General features: G+C 39.5%; 1 protein-coding gene across 1 annotated transcript in view; it reads right to left on the minus strand.

Annotated features, from left to right (window-relative positions):
• fgfrl1a (fibroblast growth factor receptor like 1a) overlaps positions 1–14,059 on the minus strand; it is an 83,047-nt gene extending 68,988 nt beyond the window's left edge. Inside the window, exons 1-2 of the mRNA XM_034093326.1 lie at positions 13,555–14,059; positions 11,856–11,949 (exon numbers count right to left, since the gene is read on the minus strand). Coding sequence (XP_033949217.1) covers positions 11,856–11,916 — 61 coding nt within the window. The 5' untranslated portion in view covers positions 11,917–11,949; positions 13,555–14,059. The remainder of the gene's footprint in view (positions 1–11,855; positions 11,950–13,554) is intronic.
• Positions 14,060–23,850: the final 9,791 nt, after the last annotated feature.

The following is a 23,850-nucleotide window of genomic DNA, read 5'->3' on the forward strand; positions in this document are numbered from 1 at the left end:
TTGTATTTCATAGCCTACCTGTTTTTCATTTATTCTCTTATTTTTTTATACCTATAATGATCATATACACGTGTCGTGTGCCTCGGAAATACTTGTTTACATTAATCGTGACCAAACCGTTTGAGACCCACTGAGATAACTTAGACTAAAGTTAACTATCTAAACACTCAGAGAGTCCTTTACCACGCCTGAGTCTCTCAGTCTGACAGGAGAGGACTTTCCCTTCACCTTGTTGTGGAAACAGCTCATTATATCCACTAGAGTAGCTAGCTAGCACCAGATGCTAACAACAACGATCTCCGGGACCAGTGCGCGCTCTCTCTCTCCCGCGCGCACACAAAATGGCTCGTGCGCCCCACACACAACACACACACACACACACACACACACACACACACACACACACACACACACACACACACACACACACACACACACACACACACACACACACACACACACACACACACACACACACACACACACACACACACACACACACACACACACACACACACACACACACACACACACACACACACACACACACACACACACACAGAGCCAAGCTTGAATGAGACACAGAGACCCAAAAGTAGGCTACTTGTACTGTAGCATATTATTTTCGAATCAATATTTGTTCAAATTACGAATTTCACACATATAAATAAAAAAAGACACTAGGCACTAGCGCTAGGGGGAGCTGCAGCACCCCCTGGCTCCGCCTATGTAGCCCTTTGATATAAATGTTCTTCCCTAAAGGGACTTTTTAGATAGTCACATAATAACTATAATTGATAACTTAATTTGTTTCTGTTTTGCCAATACTGTGTTCATGATGCTAAACCAAAAAACTACTTTTCTTTTTTAAATGAATGAGAGAATACAAATAATAATACATTTATTTTGGGGGCGCCTTTCATAACACCCAAGGACACCTTACAGGGTTACAGATTTACAATTTACATTTACAATTTTACCTTACAAATTAAAACAGTGGATTTAGTGAAGTATCAGCCGGGGTAAGACAAGACAAACAACAGGAAATTGACTACAGAAGGACACAAAAGGACACAGGGTACAGATTATAAAGAAAATGCCAGTTTGAACAGGTGGGTTTTGAGTTGGGTTTACAGCTTTAAAACACACATTTAGAGACAAGCTTGGTTATATAACCTCATAGTATTGTTTAATAGCCTGCATTTTTGAAGGGCACTTAAACTGATATCATAGTTGTCCAGAAATGCTGATGAAATTTAAGAAACTACAAAGATATTTCAAACAACAAGATTGTTCATAAATCAGGATTCAATTGTATAATTCCTTGATTCGATTTGTTAACCGACATAATTGCACATTTAATCATAAAAACGACGATGTTCAACTTTAAATCTCTCTTACATTTAAGTGTTAACACTAACAATGTCGTCAGTATCTTCATAAAAGCTGGATTTAATGTATTAATGGATGTTTGTTAATTCTGTTTCTGACCCCATGTCAGGGAGGTTACTGAACGGAGACAGAGGGGAGATAAAGGAGTGAAAGCAGTGTGTGTTGTCCTGTGGGGCTCCTGGTGTGTTATTACAGTCTCCTCTGGTGCTGGCATGTGCTTTCTCTGACCCTACCTCACACACACACACACACACACACACACACACACACACACACACACACACACACACACACACACACACACACACACACACACACACACACACACACACACACACACACACACCACACACACACACACACACACACACACACACACACACACACACACACACACACACACACACACACGCACACACACACGCACACACGTACCCACGCAGGCTAGCACAAAAGCTACGCACACACTCCCTGACCCCCCCCGATCCACTGGCTGACCTCTGACCCGCGGTGCTGTAGCATTGACCAAACATACCCCAACCCCACTGAGACCACAATACAGCACTGTGGCGCCACGACCCACACAATACTGCACTATGTAGGAGAGACAGAGAGAAGCTGGGAAGAAACAGAGTAAGAGGGAGAACACAAAGAAACTTTGACATAAGTAAAATGACACATTCAAACAAGGAGCTCGTACAAAGTCATCCTCAACTACCTGCTACTACGATGACCATGAATACAACCACAATGTAAGAGACGTGCTTTGTCTAAACTCAGATGCATCTCCTCTCCTCCCTAAATATCATTCTAATGTCCCAATGAAAACAATTTACCCCTGCAATATATATATATATATTTGGGGTTTAACGATATTCGTCCCGTACCGTCACGGTTCGGATGTCACGGTTCGGCACATGCAGTCACACGACGAATACGCCTTTTTTTTACGAGTGGGAAAAAAGTCTGTCATTCAGGGCAGTACCCATTGCACTATTTATAATCCAGGGGGCGGTATTGCGCCTAAAAGCTGTTTGCCAGCCGCCCTTAAACAACAAATGAAGAAGAAGAAACACAACAACAAAACGAACAAAATACAAGAAGAAGAAAAGTTAGTATGGCGATTTCAGATAACACTCAGGAACTAGAAGACCCACAGCTTCTTTTAAATCAGCTGTGTGGGAACATTTCGGGTTCCCTGTGGACTACAATAACGATGGAGTGCTAGTGGTGGCTCGGACGAGGACGGTGTGTCGGCGTTGTTAGACAGCGGTGCGGTATGCTAATGGTAACACACGCCAAACATGCTAAATCATATCAGAAGGCATCACCCAGATTTGCCAATCAACGGAGCCCGGAAAAAGACAACAGCAGTTCAACAGCTGATCCCCGCTGTTTTTAAGAAGCCAATAGACATGAGAGCCGAGAGACCAAAATAAATAACGGAAGCTTTTGGCATATGTTTTTCAACGACTATGCGCTCTTGAAACACTTTCTTATTATTGATGATGTAATATTTTCAAGACATTCTTTTTAGTTTTACAGCTTGATGAAACCTTTTTGTTTGACATCAGCCATTATAGATAATATGGCCATCTGGGTGTACTGTGTATGGTCTGTTTTTAACTGTTTAATACAGCTAATTATTCAAAATGTCAGAGTTCCTTATTTTTAAACTGAATTGCACTTCTGTTCAAAAATAAATTACAACAAACCTGGAATTATGCATTTGGGACTTTTTTTTGCTTTTTCTTGTTGTACCGAACCCGTACCGAACCGTGACCTCCAAACCGAGGTACGAACCGAACCGTGACTTCTGTGAACCGTTACACCCTTAATATATATATATATATATATATATATATTAGGGGTGTAACGGTACCCGTACCGAAATTATTCGGTACGGGCCCTTCGGTTCGGTACACGTGTGTACCGAAGTGTACCGAACGAATATAACGTTAAACGTAAAAAATTGAGAACGTGAACAACTTCTTGGAAATAATCTCAGGTGCTGCGTCGCAGCATTCAGAGTAATTTGCTCCCATTGGGCTCATCGCGTCATAGAGCGAGCAAGTAATTTCATTGGATGAGAGGGCATGCTATGAGAGCTTGTCAGAGGGATGCGTTCAAATTTAGTCAGTAATTTGAGGAACTGTCGAAAATTAATGGCGAACGCAGATAAAGTTGAGCTCGAAAATCCTCCAGCATCATTTTGGTTTCGCAGTTACGTACAAGGATGACGGACAAAGACAGGTGGACCAAACCAAAGCTGTTTGTCGGCATTGTTCAACTAAAATTGGTTACGCGGCTGGCAATACATCAAACTTGCACACTCTTGAAAAGGCATCACCCGAACGTGAATATAACCGGTACCAAAAGAAAAAAGACTGAAGTGCAAACCCAACTCCCGCTAGCATTTAGCCTCCACCACTCGCAAAAAGTTCAGACCGAGCCAAAGCTATTACAAACGCCAAATATCCTTATGTTGCCATGTTAGCAAAGCGCTACCTGGCTGTATCTGCTACCTCTGTCCCTAGCGAGAGGGTGTGTTCTCCACAGCAGGAGACATTGCTAGTGCCAGCTGATCTGCCCTTTCGGCAAGCAATGTGGAAAAGTTCATTTTTCTTTAAACAACATGAAAATACAATGACAAGCAAGTCCTAATGTCAAACTGGCTGCTTAGGTACTAGTACAGTACAGTTCAGATACAGATTATTTCAGTTCATCGAAATGCTGCACCTTAATGTTTATTTTATTATATTTTGTATTTATTTGAGTGAATATTCACAGTTTAATAATAATAAAAAAAAATATATATATATGTTTTGTTTTGTGAAAAAAAATTCTGCTGTACCGAAAACGTACCGAACCGAACCGTGACCAAAAAACCGAGGTACGTACCGAACCGAAATGTTTGTGAACCGTTACACCCCTAATATATATGCAATAAGATAAGCTCATACTGTCTCTGCGTGTACCTACAGCAGTATGCATATATGCTGTGATTTAAGTACAGCAATCAGTTCTCCCAATCTGTTCCTTATCAATCTTCAGTTTGACTTTGGGAACGTCTCTTTACTTTATCAGTATAAACTCATGCTGTGCAGTCAAACACTCTTCAAACAAAAATATCATCATTTATTCTATTGGAGCTCACACAGTTTCCATACATGCCAAATATGTAGAGATGAATCTTGGGGAAATATGTAGGAAGATATGCTTCAAATGACAAGAACATTCCCAATTGAATGCATGGTGCAGCCATAAAAGCATAGTCTAAAGGTTCTATATTTAACTCAATGTAAACATCATATAGCAAACATATATGGTGTGGCACACGAGGATTTTAACAGCCTTCTATATTCCCTAAAGGGGGGATAGAGGGTAAACTGATGTCAAAGTGCCATTGTTCTTTAACATCTCTTTCTTTGTCTCTGACTATTTCTCTCCACAAAGCCTTCTTTTGCTATCTAATCTTCTCCTGTTGCTCTCCTCTCTGCTGCACCCCCTCTACAAACACGCATCACATTTTCACATCCATGCGACACGCTGTCAACCCCCACAGAGAGCGTCCAGACAGCCCCATTACCACCCCACCATTAGCAGAGTCAAAGCAAACATTGACTTTATCTAAATGTGGGCTAATAGCCTTTAACATTAACAGGCACCCGTAAAACTCTAAAGGAGATCAGGGGAAGCAGAGGTGGGGGGGGGGGGGGGGGGAGAGAGGCTGCTCCTTACGGTCCCTGCAAATGGGTTCATGTCACAGTTGCTTAATATCTTTTGGAGTCGAACACAGACATAGATACGTGTAGGTAATGCTGGCTTTTTAAACCGTTTCAAACAAGAACATAAGCGGGAAATTCCACTTCACTCAGACTGTCGATATAAAAAAAATAACTCTTCAAAGTCAAACTCTATTCAAACTAAATGTACAATTGACAATAGAATAACAAAGAATATGTTTTTTTAAGTGAGAATCATTCTCTAATTTCTAATTTAAACGTTGTTCTGTTAGCCACAGCTCTATCCAAACAGTCAAATAGACAACATTTGGCTCTTGCATTAGGATTTAACAAGAGGAACTGGAAGAGTCATCTGTGTCCTTTGAAGCTTCCCTTTGTCTGTTAATCACCGTGTAATTGAGAGACACGTTTCTCACATTCAAAGCACACAATTAACAGATTGACCATTTAGAAATAATAAATGAATCATTATAATAGAGTCACCCTAAAATACTTATTAATTTCCTTTTTTCATTCAATCTTAAGCAAATCTAAAACAAGGTCAAACACAAGTTTTAGATTCAGTTCTTCACTAACTGAAACATATTGTACATCAAAACCCTCATCTGTGAATGCTGAGGAAAGTTCCCCCTTCTGGGTGCAGTCCTTTCGACAAACCTGCGTCTGGCGGGCAGATGCCCATCAGGCCGTATAATGGTTATCAGCATGTCAAATGGTATTTACGATAGTTAGCTGTGACTTAGGACGCTTTGCATGCTTAACAAACAAGAGTGAGGATGGAGGGGATTTACTGACGTAAGTCTATAAAGTGTGCCTGTTTACAATGAGGTGAAGCAGTGTGTTTGAAGCATCTGTCTGCGGTATGCAGTTGTTAACTCTATGAGGAATCAAGATGCTCTCCTCCTTTCTTCACATGAAGAGAGGCAGATGCCTGCCACAAATACCACAGTGGACTTTATCACAACATCTAATATCATGGTTACTCAGTACCGAACACAGTGTGTGGAGGAACTACACATGAATGTAGTTTAAGCATAAAATAACATCATTCATTAAATATTAACCCTTTTTATTTATTGGTCACCGATAACTCCTTGTTAAATGACGGCCATTGCTTTTGAAACTGAAACACTCTGAGCATACATGTATCAACAACACATTTCAGTCATCAGTAATGTGCGCCTTCATCTGTTTTTAGTACTTCAGCTCTTTCTCCACTACTTCTCCCTGATCCCTGCAGGTTGGAAACTACTCCCAGGGTGTTTCTCAATGTCGAGTAAAGCTGCTCCAGAGCCACTATTTCAAGCATACTATGCCATCGAGTGCCGCCGAAGGACTGTTCCAAAGTCCAGCATACTTGGAATTCTACCGAGCCCGGCGTACTTCGAAGCGAGAAATGTGTAGACTCCGCGGTCTTAAAATCCCCACAATGCTTTGCGCACGGACCAATTTCCCCAAATCTGTGGCGGAAAATGTAAGGCCTCTCATATGACGCACACCTGCACACTTGCTCGCCTGTTCCACTCTTTGTTTTCCGAATGCCAGGAAGTATTCTTGCCTCGCTTCTGAAGCAAGTGACTCGGAAGACACGTGCTACCAAGCAAGCGTACTCGACATTGAGAAACACCGACAGTATGCAGAAACGATTTAGCTTGATGTCCAAGCAGGTAAATGGAACAGGGAAAATTAGAGACGGAACAGTTATCTGCAACCACGGACACCTCTCCTATTTACTGAACGTCTTCATAGGAAGTTGCCTTACTTTTACAAAAGCTTAAAGCTCTACTATCCATAGCTTCTCTGTGCCTCCTCCTCCAGCGCTTTTTACCTAACCACAATTCTCTCCTACCCATCATTGTTAGTGTTAGCACGCTAATTACATTCCTCAGTAATGGGTGTGTGGGACAGGAGGTTGTTAAGTGATTGTGGGCTATGTGTGTGTGTGTGTGTGTGTGTGTGTGTGTGTGTGTGTGTGTGTGTGTGTGTGTGTGTGTGTGTGTGTGTGTGTGTGTGTGTGTGTGTGTGTGTGTGTGTGTGGTTGTGGGTTTGTGTGTGTGTGTGTGCTTACATGTGTTAGGTCATATTTATGGCTAGCATCTTCTAGTTGTATATGTTTTCAGAATGTGTGTATCGGCTGTTTACACTCTGCACTGTTTGCAGAGACGATGCTCTCTTGTCTCTCTCTGTTTCTTTGGGTGCATCTCTGTTTTTTGGCAGCTTCGATAAAGTGACGTTGGATTTTTAATGTGTTTGTGGCTCTTTACACTTGGTAATACAACAAGTGAAACCTCTCATCTTTTTCCTCTCACTCCCTCTGAAATGGGTGGTCTAATGGAACACATGTCATTGTTTAGACAATGCACACAAACCCACATTTATCATCTAACTTTTTGGTATTTGCTTTCTTTTCTGAATCTGCTTCAAAGGATTGGTGTAGAAGAGGCAGACATGATGGATGTGATATACTTGCTGTCGGAGACAAAATGAAAATCTCTCCTGGAGTAACTTCAATAATTACATTATAATTATTATCTTCTCCAAACTGTTGCAGTTGTTTGGTTTACATAAATACCATCTGACATGCTGATAACCATCTGACATACACTTGGCATTTCACATCACATTCACAGTTAATGTATGTTTGTGTGTGAGATGGCAAACAGAAACAAAACCACTGAGAAATAAACAACTTTTAATCTGTGCAATGCAATGACTAATGTTATTTGGTATTTCAATCCCCACAAACCACCTCCATTATCATCGGCCCAGAGACAGGACGGAGGTAAAGGTATTTAGATTTCGGGTTTTTTAGATGTTTCCCTTTAAACTGTGGGTTTTCTCTGGAAGTTTTTCCTTGTACGATGTGAGGGTCTAAGGACAGAGGGTGTCGCATTGTCATACTGATATTCTGTACACACTGTGAAGACCACTGAGACAAATGTAACATTTGTGATATTGGGCTGTATAAATAAACATTGATTGATTAATTGATAGATTTCGGGTTGATTTGGAAAATAGAGAAAAATGTCCTGAAGCTGTACTTGTTGGTGCAATATTGTGATTTGGCTTTACGGCAAGCTAACATTGCATGATGTTAAAGAAAGAGAAATGGAACATTTTCTCGGATGAAAAACTATTCAGTGTAAATAGTATAAGAACGGCACATTGTTCACAGGCGTCATGAATCCAATTATTGAGCTACATATCAAGATTTAATTTGCACTTAATGAAGTGGGATGATCATAATGAAATTGCCCTGACATCATCCTCAAGAATAGATCCTTGCATTTGCCACCTAATAGACTGATGTTTGCAGGATACCAATTTATAAATCTCTGTGAAGTGAAAGAGATGGTAAAGATGGTAGTTTTGTCATTTATAATGGGATTTTTTTTTGCAGGACACAGAATACCATGTCTCGCAAGGGACATCTATCTGACCAATCAGTCTGCAGCTTCTAAAAGTGATACTTCTTTAGAACCCTGGCACAGGTGAAAAATAATAAGGTATGAGGTAATATCCACAACTTTCACAATTAGTAATCCCCAAAAATGAACGGTGCCAAGCAAGTTGTTTGGATTGGTACTCTACCATGCGGTGGAAATGCTGCATACCTCTGTCTGGAGTTGCAGGTAGCCCACAATGCTTTGACCTACTGCTAGTCTATGACCTCTGCATTCAAGCTCAATGTTGTTCAGCTAACAGCGGAGAATGCTAATCTCTCAGCTGCTCAGTCTCATGCTCAGCCACACACACGCACACAGAGGCCCAGACACTGGTTCACACAGCAGGGTTGTGTAAGCCTCTGGTGTGTGTGGTTTATGTGACTCTCTGCTGTAATAAGGGGCATAAATGTTGCGTCTTTATCTTTCTGTTCCTATCTGGAGGCTAATCTCTGTCTGCATCCTGTTCCTTCTCTTTGGCTTCCCTTTTCCTCTCTTTATCTATATCTCTTCCACTCGTTCTGTCCTGTTCCAGCCCTCAATCTCTTATTTTTTTTCTTCATCTGCAGAGATCCAACAAAGCTTTTAGCATTCCCACTGTTCCTGCTTACATTCGCTGATCGGCACACGCAGTGGAAAACTGCCTTCAGTGCCATCTGATGCTCTGCACTCACAGACTCCCAAAACACCCAGGGAGAAGTAACGTATAAGTTATAACAAATCTATTTTACATTTGGCCTTTCTCGCATCCAATCATTAAAGGAATTATTTTTTGCTCTTCCTTTAAGGCATGAGTCACACTGCAGTATTTTAGTGCAATTATAAAGAAGTTATTGGACAGTACTCTCTGGATTTAAACACTAGCAGGATTATAGTTATTGTGACTGAATGCAGTGTGTGCAAAGGCGGTTGCAGAGACGAGATAACGCCACAAAAGAGTTCATGTTTTCAAATCATGTCCAAATGTGTCTTGTGATATTTAGCTGAGTAACCCCTGTCCAGAATGCATGTTACTCTGGGACACATCAGTAGTCACCAAGTCCCTAATAAAACTGTTTCTCTAAGTCATTTCTTAGAGTGCAGTGGAGAACAGGACAAGGGGAGGACTATGAGAGGAGGCTTGTCCTCATTAGCTTCTATTTGATTTGTCCACTGTCGTATAACATGTTGTACCCATTTGATCTGTAGAACTGTTCTGAATTAATTCTTCAGTAACTTAAGTATCTTTTTCCTTCCCAAATGACAGCGAATAACTGGTAACAGTTGCAAATCGTATATTGTTTACCGTTCCAAAGGCTGTCTTATTTACAGTTTTTGGTCGATTTGATATAAGCTTTTTTCCAGCTTAAGTGATATACTGCAGACTTGCTTGTTTCTGAGTTGTTCCCTGACAGCTTTTGCACTGGGGCCACTGGCAGATGCCCTTTACTGCCTGCAAGCTTGTTGGACTAACACATTGATTTTGCTTAACATCGTCTACCTTGAATTGTTTAATGTATATAAAATTCAATCCAGGGGATAATTGCGGGTAAATCTTGCGGGAGTTGGTTGAGTTTGCCTCAAATAATCAAAGATCAAACTCCTGCTTTTTACAAAACCGGTAAAAAATCTGCAATTTCTTGCATTCTTTTATCAGATTATTCAGCTTTTCTGTTAAACATTAAACTTTGAGACGAGATACAGTACAGACAGAGAACAGATGACTTCCTGCATTACTCAAATACAAAAACCACAAATTCACAATTACATGGTATGAACCTCAGACCACAAGGCCACTAAAGCCCAGCGTCCCACTCCACACGCATCCTGTATAAATGCCTTTGGCCTGCCACTTTATAGTCTTCAGTCATTGTAACAGATAACAACACAGATAACAACACACAATACTACATTTGGCAAACATGGAACCGAAGAGAAACGTTTTCTTCAACATTTCACAGTAGCTTTAGATAGATAGATAGATTAGATTAGATAGATCTTTACATTTTCACAAAGAGATAAGATCTGTCCGGCGACTCGAGTCCAGCCAATCACAGATAAAGGAGAACATAGCTCCTAATAGGTAAATTAGAGCATTTTGTCCCCTCTGTCCTCTCAATGCTCTCCTGTCCTCTCTCTCACACCCCTTCCTATAATCTGTTTCCTTCCCTTGTCCATTCCTTCCTTCCTCACTCTTTCCTCTAGTTCCTCTTTTCCTTTCCCTCCTTCATCAAATATGACTCCAGTCTAATGTCCAGAGTCCTTTTTCCTTCCATCTCTCTCCTCTTGCCTCCCCTGCACCCCCTTCTTCTGTCTCTCTCTGCAGCCTGCCCTGGTTTCAATGACAAACTGCAGGCGGTGAGGGGGAGTAAATGCTGCAGCATTGCACAGCAAACATCCCTAATAGGCTAATCTAATCTCATCTCTTTGCGGTCTATGGGCCTGTGTTTACTTTCGGCCCCGTGTCTGCACGCTGGCTCGGCCTCGCCTCGCTGAATGCTGCTTTGTTCCCGCTGAAAACTCATCATTGGTGTGATCTCGGGAGCGGGCGCTAGCACGGCGACAGTCTGCCCATTAAGCCTGCAGGCTGGGTTTTGTTCTCATCTATGTACAGCTTCTGTAGCTTTTTGTTTTAGTTTCAATTAAAGAAACAAAGTATCATGCCAAGTACCGAGGATACTGCTCTGTGACTGACCCTGACCACTGAACTCCCCTGTAGGGCTTTTCAATTTAGAATAGAAATACTGAATTGTACCACACAGCCAACAAGGTAGCATCTTTGCTAAATAAGCAGGATGTAGAAAACCACACTACAAATGTGAAAGTCCCAGGCGGGTGCAAGAATACTTGACAGTGACTGAATAGCAGCCGAAGTCAAAGGTTCACTGACTATCCAAAGAGCAAAGGCATTCATTGAGTAAAGTTCAACCAAGGACACATATCTGCATATATTCCAATATCTGAGCAAATGTATCAGTGCAGAAAGACCCAATGTATAGAAATGCTTAAAAAGCACAATGTTTTACAAAGAATACTATCAACGTCCAGGTGACGGAAAGAGGAAAAAGACAGAGGAGAGGGTTCACTCCTGCTACCGTCCTCCTGACTTTAGAACAGCAGTGTGACAGCAAGAATGCAAAAATAGTAAATGTAACTACGGAAAAATGACTCCGGCTGAACCTTTGGAAGACACTTTTACACTGAGTCATGTCAGCGGCCGTGATTTATCTTACTGCTGGCATGGATGACGGTAATGCCCCGAGTGTCAGTGGAAATCAGGGCTTCTGTTACTCACCCCTGGCAGCAGCGGACGTCAGAAACACCTCCAGCAGCAGGAAGACCCAGAGAAGATCCATTTAGGTTTAATTTTCAGGAAGAACGATCAGCTTCTTTAAATAAAAGGAAATGAAGTTTCTTGAAGTTGCATTTTGAAAAGATTACAGGTGATATATCTTTATTAAGGAGATACTGAGTAATTAGTAGAACATGCATTTTAATCTTCACATTACATCAGTGTAAATACAGTAAATCAAAACTGCAAGAGTCTATTCATTTTTTAAAAATCTACGAGCCAAGCTTATTATTTCACTAATGAGTTGTTTACTTTATGACTTTATGTCAAAATAGCTGCTATGGCAAGGAATACAAACTTCCAATTGACTCATAGCTGGTGAGCATTATTGTAAAAAAAACTGCCTTAAACTTCAGACAATAACTCGGAGCATCTTTGTAGAAAATAATTCCTCAATCAAGGAAAGTCATCACATAGGCTTTTTTTTCCTAAACCAAACTGAGAGATATGTGTGTGTTTCTTTCCTATATCCAGATGTTTTAAAATCTCCCTGTATTAAGTTTTCTAAAAGTTAGACGTTTAATAGGAGATAAAGAAATAAACACTATCGCTTCCAAAATTCTACTTCATCTCCTCTATTCATTCATATTGCTTTTTGCCTTCTACACCTTATCTGGGTCTACAAGAGTTCACAGTAGTCAGAATAGAATAAGTTGTCCATCTTCTGGCTGAAAACCGCTACAAATCCATCATAATGCTATAGGGCACGTTTTTTTCTCTCGAAGTCAAACTATTTTCCTAAGAGATTTATTCGGTCCACCTGTCCACATGTCTCTCCTTACAGTGGTTTTAATCTCTCCGCCACATAAATTCTTCTGTGAACCTTATGAGATCTTATTTCAGTTCTTCGCATGTTGTATCTTTGATCAGCATCTGTCAAACTCAGCGTCTCAGTTCCCCCAGAAAAACTGCACACTTATAAGTGCTGGATAATTGATTTGATTTGTGGCTATCAAAGAGCAGATTTCCACCCTACCAAAGTCAGGTTTAGTCATGTTTTCAAGTGAATAAGTATGTACTTATCTAACTGGATGAACAATCTTTATTCCCAAAATGTCCAATAACAATCAAAGAAAGCAAGTGGTTTCATATTAAATAGTCAATGGTGCTTTAAAAGAAAGTGAGCCCAAAACCTGTGATTGCTTGCATTATGATGTTCTAGATTGGCGATATAATTAATTTAAATGTATCACTGTTCAAATCAAATCATTAATGTATGCCAATTAATAAAAAAACCTAGATCATAAACCCACCCATTTACCTGCATTATGGCATGTTCAATTTCCCTTTTTAAAACATAATTTGTATTGTGTGAAAGTACTGTAAGTACTTAATACATGTAGAAATACATGGTGCATATGTGCTGTACTATGTTATAACTGTTATAAAGAGATATTGCAAAATGAAAGGGCTCCGCTATAAGTTATTATCATTATTATATTGAAATAAGTAAATTAAACTCTATATTGGACGTTTACTGTTAGTGGGCAAAACAAGTCTCAGTAACTTAAATTGTATAATAAAGACCAAAGTAAACATGAAAGTGTGTACTCACTCTAAAGAGCAACATATATGCATTAGGACATCAGTATACATGATATTAATGGGACTTGGTTTGTAAATAAAGGCATAGGCTACTTACTTTAAAAAGTGACGAGATCTCCACAGTGTTACCCTCTGATGACCTGCACGTATATCATGCCGAGCAATCCTTCACCTCCTCTCCAATGAGTTTATGACTGCGATATCTTAATCCGCTTTTCAAACCCAGAATAAAATACAAACGTACTGTACGTAGACGCCTGCCACCGAAACGCCAACAAGTCTTGAATGAAGTCGACTTTGACAAAGTGTGCACAGGCTGGGGCTCCGAGAGCGAAAATGCGAGTTAATATAGAAAAATATATCTCAAATGTAAGCTAAATTCAAACACGTGAGGCTGTAGTATTTCTGACAGTCCGCATGTAAACCGTTCCGAGGGACACCCCTCATAGAGCCGGGATAAGACGAAAAGCAAAAGAGAAAAAATACCAAACTTTATCTACTTTTTCCGCAGGTTTGGATGACCGTACACACACACTATAAAATGAAATCCTGAATACAATATCCACATTGCCTTCAGCAGCGGCTCACGGTCCAAACTTCAGCCGCAGGCGAGAAAACAAACTACGTCGACTGACTGTCCGAGAACGGAACTTTCAGCCAATCATCGAGCAGACCAATCAGAGCGCGCACCAATCAGCGAGCAGGAACTCGATGGACAAATTTGGAGCGGTTTATGGGGAGAGGAGGGGGTAATAACCCAAATAAATGTAAATCGTGTTATTATCCTAATTTAGTAGATCACCTGCCTTGATTAATTGCTATATTACTTCATTACTTGTATATAACATAAATAAGAATGATTGTTGTTAGCAGTAATCATAGTAGTAGAGGTGGTGGTATATAAACACGTTATCATTTAGAACTTTTCCCATTTAAAAAAAAAAAATCGATTCTGTTTTATTAGATTAGTCATCCAATCAAATAGTCATTCAGGTAGTTTTCCTTGCCAAAATGTCATACAATAATATCGAAATGTCTCTGCTCTGCTATATTTTATTTATTTTGGAAATTGTATCATCATTTTAAACATATCTTTAGGTTTTGGAAACTGAAACAACAATAAATTAAAATACATTACCATTGACTTTGACAAACTGGGATGACTTTTAATACTGTTTTCTGACATTTTAATAGACCAACAATTGATCAATGATCTGAAATAAAAAAAAGTGCGAGTTGCAGCCCTATTCTTTTCTATTCAATTCATGAAGTATAGTGCATGTACAGTAACATGGTCCATTAGAGCTCGCTCTTAGCAACATTATGGACCTACACTGCCCCCTTCCGGCATATGAGCGTTATTACAGCAATATGCTAACAAGCTTTGACAACGAACATGTTTCCTAATAATGAAAACACTCATGCACGTGTTTCCTTTATCATCAATGATTGACAGGCAGGGGACCTGTGTTTTGTCCTGTTAGTACACATTAGTAGCCTAATCAAAAAGGTGTGCCACATTATAAATTGTATTATAACTAAATGTTACCACTGACTGAGGTATTGGAACTATATTACTGGTTTTGTGTCATTCAAACGTTAATTCATTGATTGTATCTAAATGAAATGTGGATGTAAACAAACCGTTGTCAGTTCGTCAGTCTGTGAACCTGAAGAGTTTGTTTGTCAACTATCCAACCTTCAACTAACTTCACCGCCATGACGAACTTTACCAAGTTTACCTTGTTCTGCTGCTTTCATTATTGGTAACCCTGTCGGAATATGCTTCACATCCTGAAACCAGTTTGTTTCTGGAGAACCTTGCACTCCACGTGTAATCAGATAATTTTTTACCAAAGGTATATTGACTTACTATCTCAATATATTGACTTACTATCTCAATATATTGACTTACTATCTCAATATATTGACTTACTATCTCAATATATTGACGTACTATCTCAATATATTGACTTACTATCTCAATATATTGACATACTATCTCAATATATTGACGTACTATCTCAATATATTGACTTACTATCTCAATATATTGACATACTATCTCAATATATTGACTTAGCTATCTCAATATATTGACATACTATCTCAATATATTGACGTACTATCTCAATATATTGACTTACTATCTCAATATATTGACATACTATCTCAATATATTGACTTAGCTATCTCAATATATTGACATACTATCTCAATATATTGACTTAGCTATCTCAATATATTGACTTAGCTATCTCAATATATTGACTTAGCTATCTCAATATATTGACTTAGCTATCTCAATACTGTATATTGACTAAAGCCCCGGCCACATGAGGACGATAACGGTCATATCTGCTACAGTTCACTATCAGATAGACAGAATAAGGCACATAGACATCAATGTTCATCATATACTGTAAGCGGTACAACTTTATATTAAGGTACACAAATTCAACATAAACTAGTTGTTAATTAACATGCATATTAGCAGTATATTGGCTCTTTATTAGTCATTATTAAACACTTATTAATGCCTTATTCTACATGACCATATTCTGCAAGTAATCTGTGTAGGCTATGTTACACTTGCATGTATGAGATCATTAAGTGACTTGTAACTTCTTTTTTTATAGTTTCACTCCGTTTGAATGTCAGTGGACTGCAAATAAGTCAATAAAGGAGCATGGCTGCTCATTCCCTGGCTCTCAAAAGAGTTTGGCTGGCTGGCTGTAATCTATGTGGCTCCACCTCTGTTCCTTACTTTTTACTTGTTACCCCTTTCCCTCAACCTATCCTAAGGGAGTGCATGTACGTAGACACGTTAGTTTAGCTGCTATAGGCTTGGACTGTCGGGGACATCTTACTTCTTCCTTCCGTCTGTCTGTGTACTCTCATGTTCCGAATAACCCAGCTTCCCCCACATTTCTTTTTGGTGTGTATATCTACGCCGGGATTCTGAGTCATGGCTGATCCTGTTGCTGTGGTCCTGTGTCCTGGATCCTCTATCCTGAGTCCTGGACTTCGAGTCGTGGCTGAACCAGTCTCTGCGGTCCTGCCTGACTCTCATCATACTACTTCCCTGATGGCTCCCACAGGATTGTTGACATCCTCGTGGATTCATCTTCTTATTACAGACACATGCATTTCCAAACATTTGGTCTATGCTGTAACATGTATTATCTCCGTCCTGGGAGAGGGATCCCTCCTCTCTGTTGCTCTCCCTGAGGTTTCTCCCATGTTCCCCTTAAACTGTGGGTTTTCTCTGGAAGTTTTTCCCTGTACGAAGTGAGGGTCTAAGGACAGAGGGTGTCGCATTGTCATACTGATATTCTGTACACACTGTGAAGACCACTGAGACAAATGTAACATTTGTGATATTGGGCTATATAAATAAACATTGATTGATTGATGTTCACATTGAGACAGTACAACAAATAGAGAGAACAGTACACCTATTGTGTAAGTACATACAAGCAGGTCACACATGATCACAAATACATAAACTCTGGTAAAAATCAGTTTTTATTAAAAACTGCAGGCTGCATTATGTGTTCTCAGCCTTGGAGAAACTTGACATGTTTTGGTATGCGTCTGAACCTCTCTATAGTGGTTCATTAATAAAACAGATATTTCTACGTGAGCCTACTTTGTTCATGTACTGTTGAGGTTAATTTCAGTAGTTGTGTGCTATAATGTATTTACAAAGTGTGAAGAGGAGGCAACTTTAGAATAGGGAACCTGTTCAGGTCAATTAGAGTCAAATTACTAACTTATTGGTTATGAACAAGACTTCGCTTTAAAATAGGGAACATATTCTTGATAGAAATACCTAATTTTGAGTTATTTAGACATATTGAGGAGAGCATATTAAGACCAAAGCTCATATACAACAACTTCCTTACTTGCAATAAATAAGGACTAATTAGAGGGTTATTGAGGAAAAACTCTCAACTAATGGCTTATTACTTGTAGAATATGGTCATGTAGAATAAGGCATTAAGTGTTTTATAATGACTAATAAAGAGCCATTATATTGCTAATATGCATGTTAATTAACAACTAGTTGATGGTTAATTTGTGTACCTTAATATAAAGTTGTACCGCTTATATGATGAACATTGATGTCTACAGTATGTGCCTTATTCTGTATTTGACATAATTGTTTCAATGAAAAAACATATATATAACTCAATATAACGAGATAGCTAAGTCAATATATTGACTTAAAATATTTTTATTTATTTTTTCGTGCGGCGCAAACAGGCTTCCATATGAAACACTGACTTATCCCATCCAAACATATCTAAAATCACAGGTGTGTACTTTGCCCTGGTAAATATAAAGACGTCTCGACTCTTGTGTGTTGCGGTGTGTGAAGCAGGCAGGACCCAAATGCAGATTTAAACTGAAAATTCCTTTATTTCAAGGCTACTCGATACAAATAAAGACAAAACGGAACACTCACCGGAGACTTAGTCACAAACAAAAGTCTAACCAACAATGACAGACAGAAAAAACAGAACTTAAATACACACAGGACTAATCAAGGAAACAAGAGACAGGTGAGGAGGGAGGAGAAAACACAGGGGCACCAGGTGAACACAATCAAGAAAACAGGCAGGAGGGAACACACACAGACAGGAAACCAAAGACAGATCGAAACAAGACAAAACATAACGCAGACAAATCGTGACAAAAAGTGTGGGCCTACATGATTTTGCTGGCTTGTTGAGTTGTTTGCAGGCACCAGGTTTGATAGTGGCAATATGGTAAACATACATGTTGAAACATACATAAGATAGATAATATAATGGAATAAATGAATAAAACTACAAATTATTGAATCCAATTGAGAATTCAGTGCAATATTACCTGGTTTAATTCCATGTCTATTCCAGTAGATGGTAGCACAGGACTGTATAACTGTCAAGGGATACAAGAATACACACTTGCACACACATGCAGTATTTTATGTTTTCAGAGCAGCTTTAGTTGACGGAACCTACTTTTTCTTCTCAAATCATCATGACAGATGTTGGTAATATGGTTGAGTATGCTCCATTGAAATCCATGCACTGTGACAGGCTGGAACTACATCAGTGTGTGTGTGTGTGTGTGTGTGTGTGTGTGTGTGTGTGTGTTGTGTGTGTGTGTTGTGTGTGTGTGTGTGTGTGTGTGAGTGAGTGAGTGAGTGAGTGAGAGAGAGAGAGAGAAAGAGAGAGAGAGAAAGAGAGAGTCTTTTTTTATACCTTAAGAGACATCATGTGTTTAGTAATGTATTCAAAAGCTCTGTCCAACTACAAACTATTAGACATTCAAAAAAATACTGTAAAGCATAATGGTTTTTACCTGACTGTACCTGATCATATTATTGTCTGATGAATACTAATTATCTGAAATGCTAGGTTATTTTTATTTTGTCATTAACTTGTACTATACTTTCAGCTCTTGCCTGCCTCAAAGAAACTGTCTAGAAGCCAGAAGTCAATTTGTTTTCTAAAAGCAGAGACTAAGTGAGAGAAGTGGTCAGCCAGCGGTGATGGAAGAACATCACCATAACTCAACATCTGCAGAATATCCCTTGTTGACAGCAGAGTACGTACTAACTTTCTTCCATGTTCTGACTATTACTGCAACCTTTGTCATACTGCTGCTGGGAAACTGTCATTTCAGATCAGAACAATTACAACTGGCTTTTCTTTTGTTTAGTGGCTTTGGAGTTCTTTATTGAAACTGTGAAGTTTTAGGATTGAACATTCTGTAGTCCTCACACCCCTACATGTTGTGTATCGTGTTTTTAAGATGGGTAGTCTTTAGGGTCAAGCTAAGAGTGCTTTAAAGGGATCATTTGAAGAGGGTTGGTATAACATAACTCTATCGGTGTATGACCTACAGTAGATGGTGATCAGCAATTCCTCAGCATGGAGTAACACACAGGAGTTACAACACGAAGCAAAGCAATGACACGACAAGGAGAAAAGCAATGAACTGCTGTTACTCCCTCATACCAGCCCTGTTGCACCAATACGCCACCCAGTGTTCAAAGTAATAACAAACAACATATATCATTGTAATCGGCAACAACAGATATTCAATGTTTTAGTTATTTCAAGCTTGTTTTTTCAATTGTTGTTCAGAATGATTAACTACATTACACTTTAAATAATGATCATGTAACTCTGGTTAGAAGAATATTATGCATTGAAAGCATGTAGGCTACAGTATCAGGGCTATTCGCTGAAAATGATGTGTGTTTTCTTGTATTCACGACGGTTGCACCGTAATACCATCATAGACAATTCTAAATAAAAGGGCGGCACATCGTCTTACTGTACCAACGTGCAAGTGGTATTATGTCCGGGGGGTCAGTGGGCAGACACTGTGAATGTAGCCCTCTTGTTCAGTCAAAGCACACGTTAGGACATGGTTGTTTTCATTATAAGGTTCTACTGGGCTTCAGCCAGTGCAAGAGGCGTTTATATTCTGCAGGCGCAGCAAAATGTCACTTTCAATCTGTACACTTTGTTTTCAAAAGGTCATAATTAGCTAGCAGTTTTGAAACAATTATGGCCAAAGTGCACCAATTTCCCTTGAAGCAAAACATATAATTACTCATGGAGAGCAAAACTGAATGGTGTGTATGTGTGAAACACTTGTGGCTTGGTGTTATTCCATTCATACATTATTTAGTCCGGTATCAAATGCTTTTTGTTTTTATATCTGCTGCAAAACCTAAATGTAAAATACAAAGATTGGCTGTTACATTTAAATCGTATTAGAGAGTATGCATGCTGTTAGATCCAAGCAGTTTTTACATGTAGGAGCAGCTGAGAATGATTACTGTTTATTAGCCTGGTTTGGCGATAGGAGGTCACACACACACACGCACGCACACACCCACACACACACACACACACACGAGGAAAATTAAACAGCAGCTGCAGAGAAGTGTAATTTATTCAGCATCACCATACCGGCCCCAATTTACCTGCCAGTTCAAAGATTTGGAAAAGCAATCTATTCAGTAGCCAGGTGTGCAGTTGGCAAACACACATTTGACATTACATTTAATACCATTATTTTACAGAATAACTGCTTAATATTAATTTCAAACATCCCTTTAAAATTAGCATCAAAGGTAACTTTTTTCCAATCTATAAAACGCAAGAAAATGAAACATAACAAAAAAGCTGCAGAGCCAGTTGAAAAACTCTAAAACCGAACTCTAAATGTGTAAAAAAAGAAATGTTTTTTTATTACATTGCTTTCACTAAGAGGTCAAATGAGTGATAATGTTGTTGTTGCTAGGGCGGTCTGACCAGTTGCTATGCGGCAGCCTCAGCTGTTGTAGGAAATGGTTCTGGTTAAAGTATGAAAGGAAAGAAAAGAGGGCGATGTGGCCACAAAGCTATTACTGTGCACTGCACTGTGTGTGTGTGTGTGTGTGTGTGTGTGTGTGTGTGTGTGTGTGTGTGTGTGTGTGTGTGTGTGTGTGTGTGTAAGCATGTATTTGTGTATTATCATGATGTACAATGGGAGAGCGTTTGCCTTTGATAAACGTGTGCTAATAAAGTGTGTGTAGATGTATGTGGGTGTGCTGTGCTGCATTTTGTTGTGTGCTAATACATTTGGCTGTTTCTGCATGTATACATGTAATGAGTGTGTGTGAGTGTGTGTGTTGTAGTATGGCGGTCTCACCTCAAGCCTGAACCCAGCGTAGCCATGGGGAGGGCTGGGCATTTATGAAGGAATTCTGTAATTTTCAAAACTGTGGTTTGAGTTTCACTCTTTTTAACAAGCTGGTTTGGGCAATGATAATGGAAAACGGCTGCAGAGAGAGAGAGAGAGAGAGACGACGAGCTAGTGAGGACATTCCGGAGAGAGCATCGAGATGAAGAGAGATTGAGGTGACTGGAGGAGAAGAGACCGACGAGAGAGAGAGAGGGAGAGAGAGAGAGAGAGAGACTAGAGAGAGAGAGGAGAAGAGAGAGAGAGAGAGAGAGAGAGAGAGAGAGAGAGAGAGAGAGGGTCTGTTGGCAGCTTGGCAGTTGGATTCACTTCCCATTTCTCAAAATATGTTTTGGTCATTCACAGACATTTAGCATTATCATTTCCTTGCCATCGACAGCAAAGTTGGAAAAACCGCTTGTGAAGAAGTCATTGATATATTACAGTTCAAAAGTCAAAACCATCAACCCAACCGAGTACCGTGAACATGGAGTCTTGACCCAAAATGCAGAATCAGGAATGAGTCAGAGTACAATTTGAAAGCTTTTATGGTGTATTATTATAATCATTGTTGCACTGGGATTTAAAGCCGCAATACAGGATCAAGTTTGACTTATTTGTTTACCTTTGGCAGCTCCATAATGTCAAAATCGACAAAGTTGTTTTATTCTATCCACTTGCCATGAAGATATGACATCTTTCACACAAAATGTCCAATGGAAACCAAACTGAGAGCAGCACTTGGTGTGTGGGAAAGACCCAACATACTCTGGTTCAAGCAGCCACACTTTAGACCTTCTTCACCCCACTTTTACTATATTTAACTTTCAAATGTCAAATCACTAATGTGAACACAGCCAGCATATATCTTTTCTTGGAGTCTTCCGAAGTTTAAAATGACACATTTAGTGTTGGTGCTCAATACAGTATACTACTGCTAAAATTCATTACAGTGCCTCTACTCCTAAATCTACTACTGTTACTAACACCACTGCTCCTGTGGCACCCCGGAAATGTCACTGCTGCTATTATCACTTTTATACTCTACTGCAAACAAATAATACCTGTTGTGCCCCAGCTGGCACAATATCTGTACATTTGTTCTATACAAGAATAGCTTTGTTTCAAGCAGAACTTCTTGTTCCACATCTGGATGCCAGGTAGTCCAACCCCCCGCTGCACGTAAAAACACTCTTTTACCACACAAACACACACACACGGTCCAAGCTACCATGGGGGCCTGTTAAGCTAACGGGGGATGTTTAGCCCCCAGACTGGGAAAATAAAAAGTGTAATGTAATGGAGCCAGCTGTAAAAGCACAGAATGCTACAGAAATGAGTACATCAGGACATTGCTTAACCTAGTGTGACTTATACCTGAGACTGGACTGATCAGGGTCAGCACCGGGCTCAGTCTGCCCAAAGATGATATCAGAGGTGGGAAAAAAGCAGGTTGTAACAGAAGAGTGGGCGACTTCCTCATTACACAGTGAGATGTTACAGTTGTGGGCTTTTCTAGTTGCAAAATGATTTTTTTAAATTATATTTTATGCATTTAGTCTGTTCATTTATCGTATGATAGCCTAAAATGAACCTATAACTAATAGACTGATTCTTCATTTATTTAGGTTTCTAATGCTCAAAGTGATAACCCAAAATGCACCACTACATGCAATAGAATAGAAGATTGCAATATTTGAATCCCTTTGTATTTTTAGATAAAACTGAGGGTTCGGACATTGATTTGCCACATAACACAAGTTTGGAAACATTGATATATCCACATTAAGACATTATTTTACTTCAGTCCAATTAGTCCTTGTTATGAAGCTAAAGATGTAAATAGGAGACCGAACCCAGCACACTATGGGAACATTCTGGAAATTCAACTTAACCTGCATGAACTGTGCAAGGACAATGCAGTCATGGGAAAATATTCAGACTTACACAGAAAGTTTTCCAGCTGGCCTTTTAAAGCTGGTTCATATCCAGCGGTCATTGGTCATTTAAAAATAGTAACACATCTGAATAGCTTGGAGTTCTCTTTCTCAACACTGTTGGGAACAAACATCAGCAAATTATGTGCGTCATAAGTGATAAGAAATAAAAAAACAGCATTGTTAATAAAGCTTCTTGGCAAGCCTGTTGCATTAAACTTCTGTGAAACAAACTCACAGAATTGATTCTGTCACATTTATGATTGTTTGGGGGCTGCAAAACACAATATGTAAAGAGGGAGGAGCCGCTCTGAATGCATGTACAGTTGTGTGTTTATATGCCAGTTGTTCCTGTGTGGGCCACTGACTGCAGCTTTAATCAGTTTATTTACCGTTACTGTAAATATTCTGTGTAAACGCATGTGTGCATGGGAGCTGGTGGCTTTCTGAGGTGTTGATTTATCCGTTTTATTTTCCTCCACTTTGTTCTGATATGTTTCATTAAAAACATTAAAAATAAAGGTTTTCATAACAGCGACATTATTAACTTCATTTCTCGTTCCCCCACACTCTGAGGTAATGCGGAGTAAAAAGGGATTTTACGAGCACTTAACAATAATGTTACATTAATGCTGCAGTCATGAGCTCATGTTCTGAGCTCGCCCACCTTTCACACTCAGACCCTATATATCTCACTTTCTCCCACTCCCTCTGCACCCGTA

This window comes from Pseudochaenichthys georgianus, chromosome 10, assembly GCF_902827115.2.
Source record: "Pseudochaenichthys georgianus chromosome 10, fPseGeo1.2, whole genome shotgun sequence".
Classification (NCBI taxonomy): Eukaryota; Metazoa; Chordata; class Actinopteri; order Perciformes; family Channichthyidae; genus Pseudochaenichthys; species Pseudochaenichthys georgianus.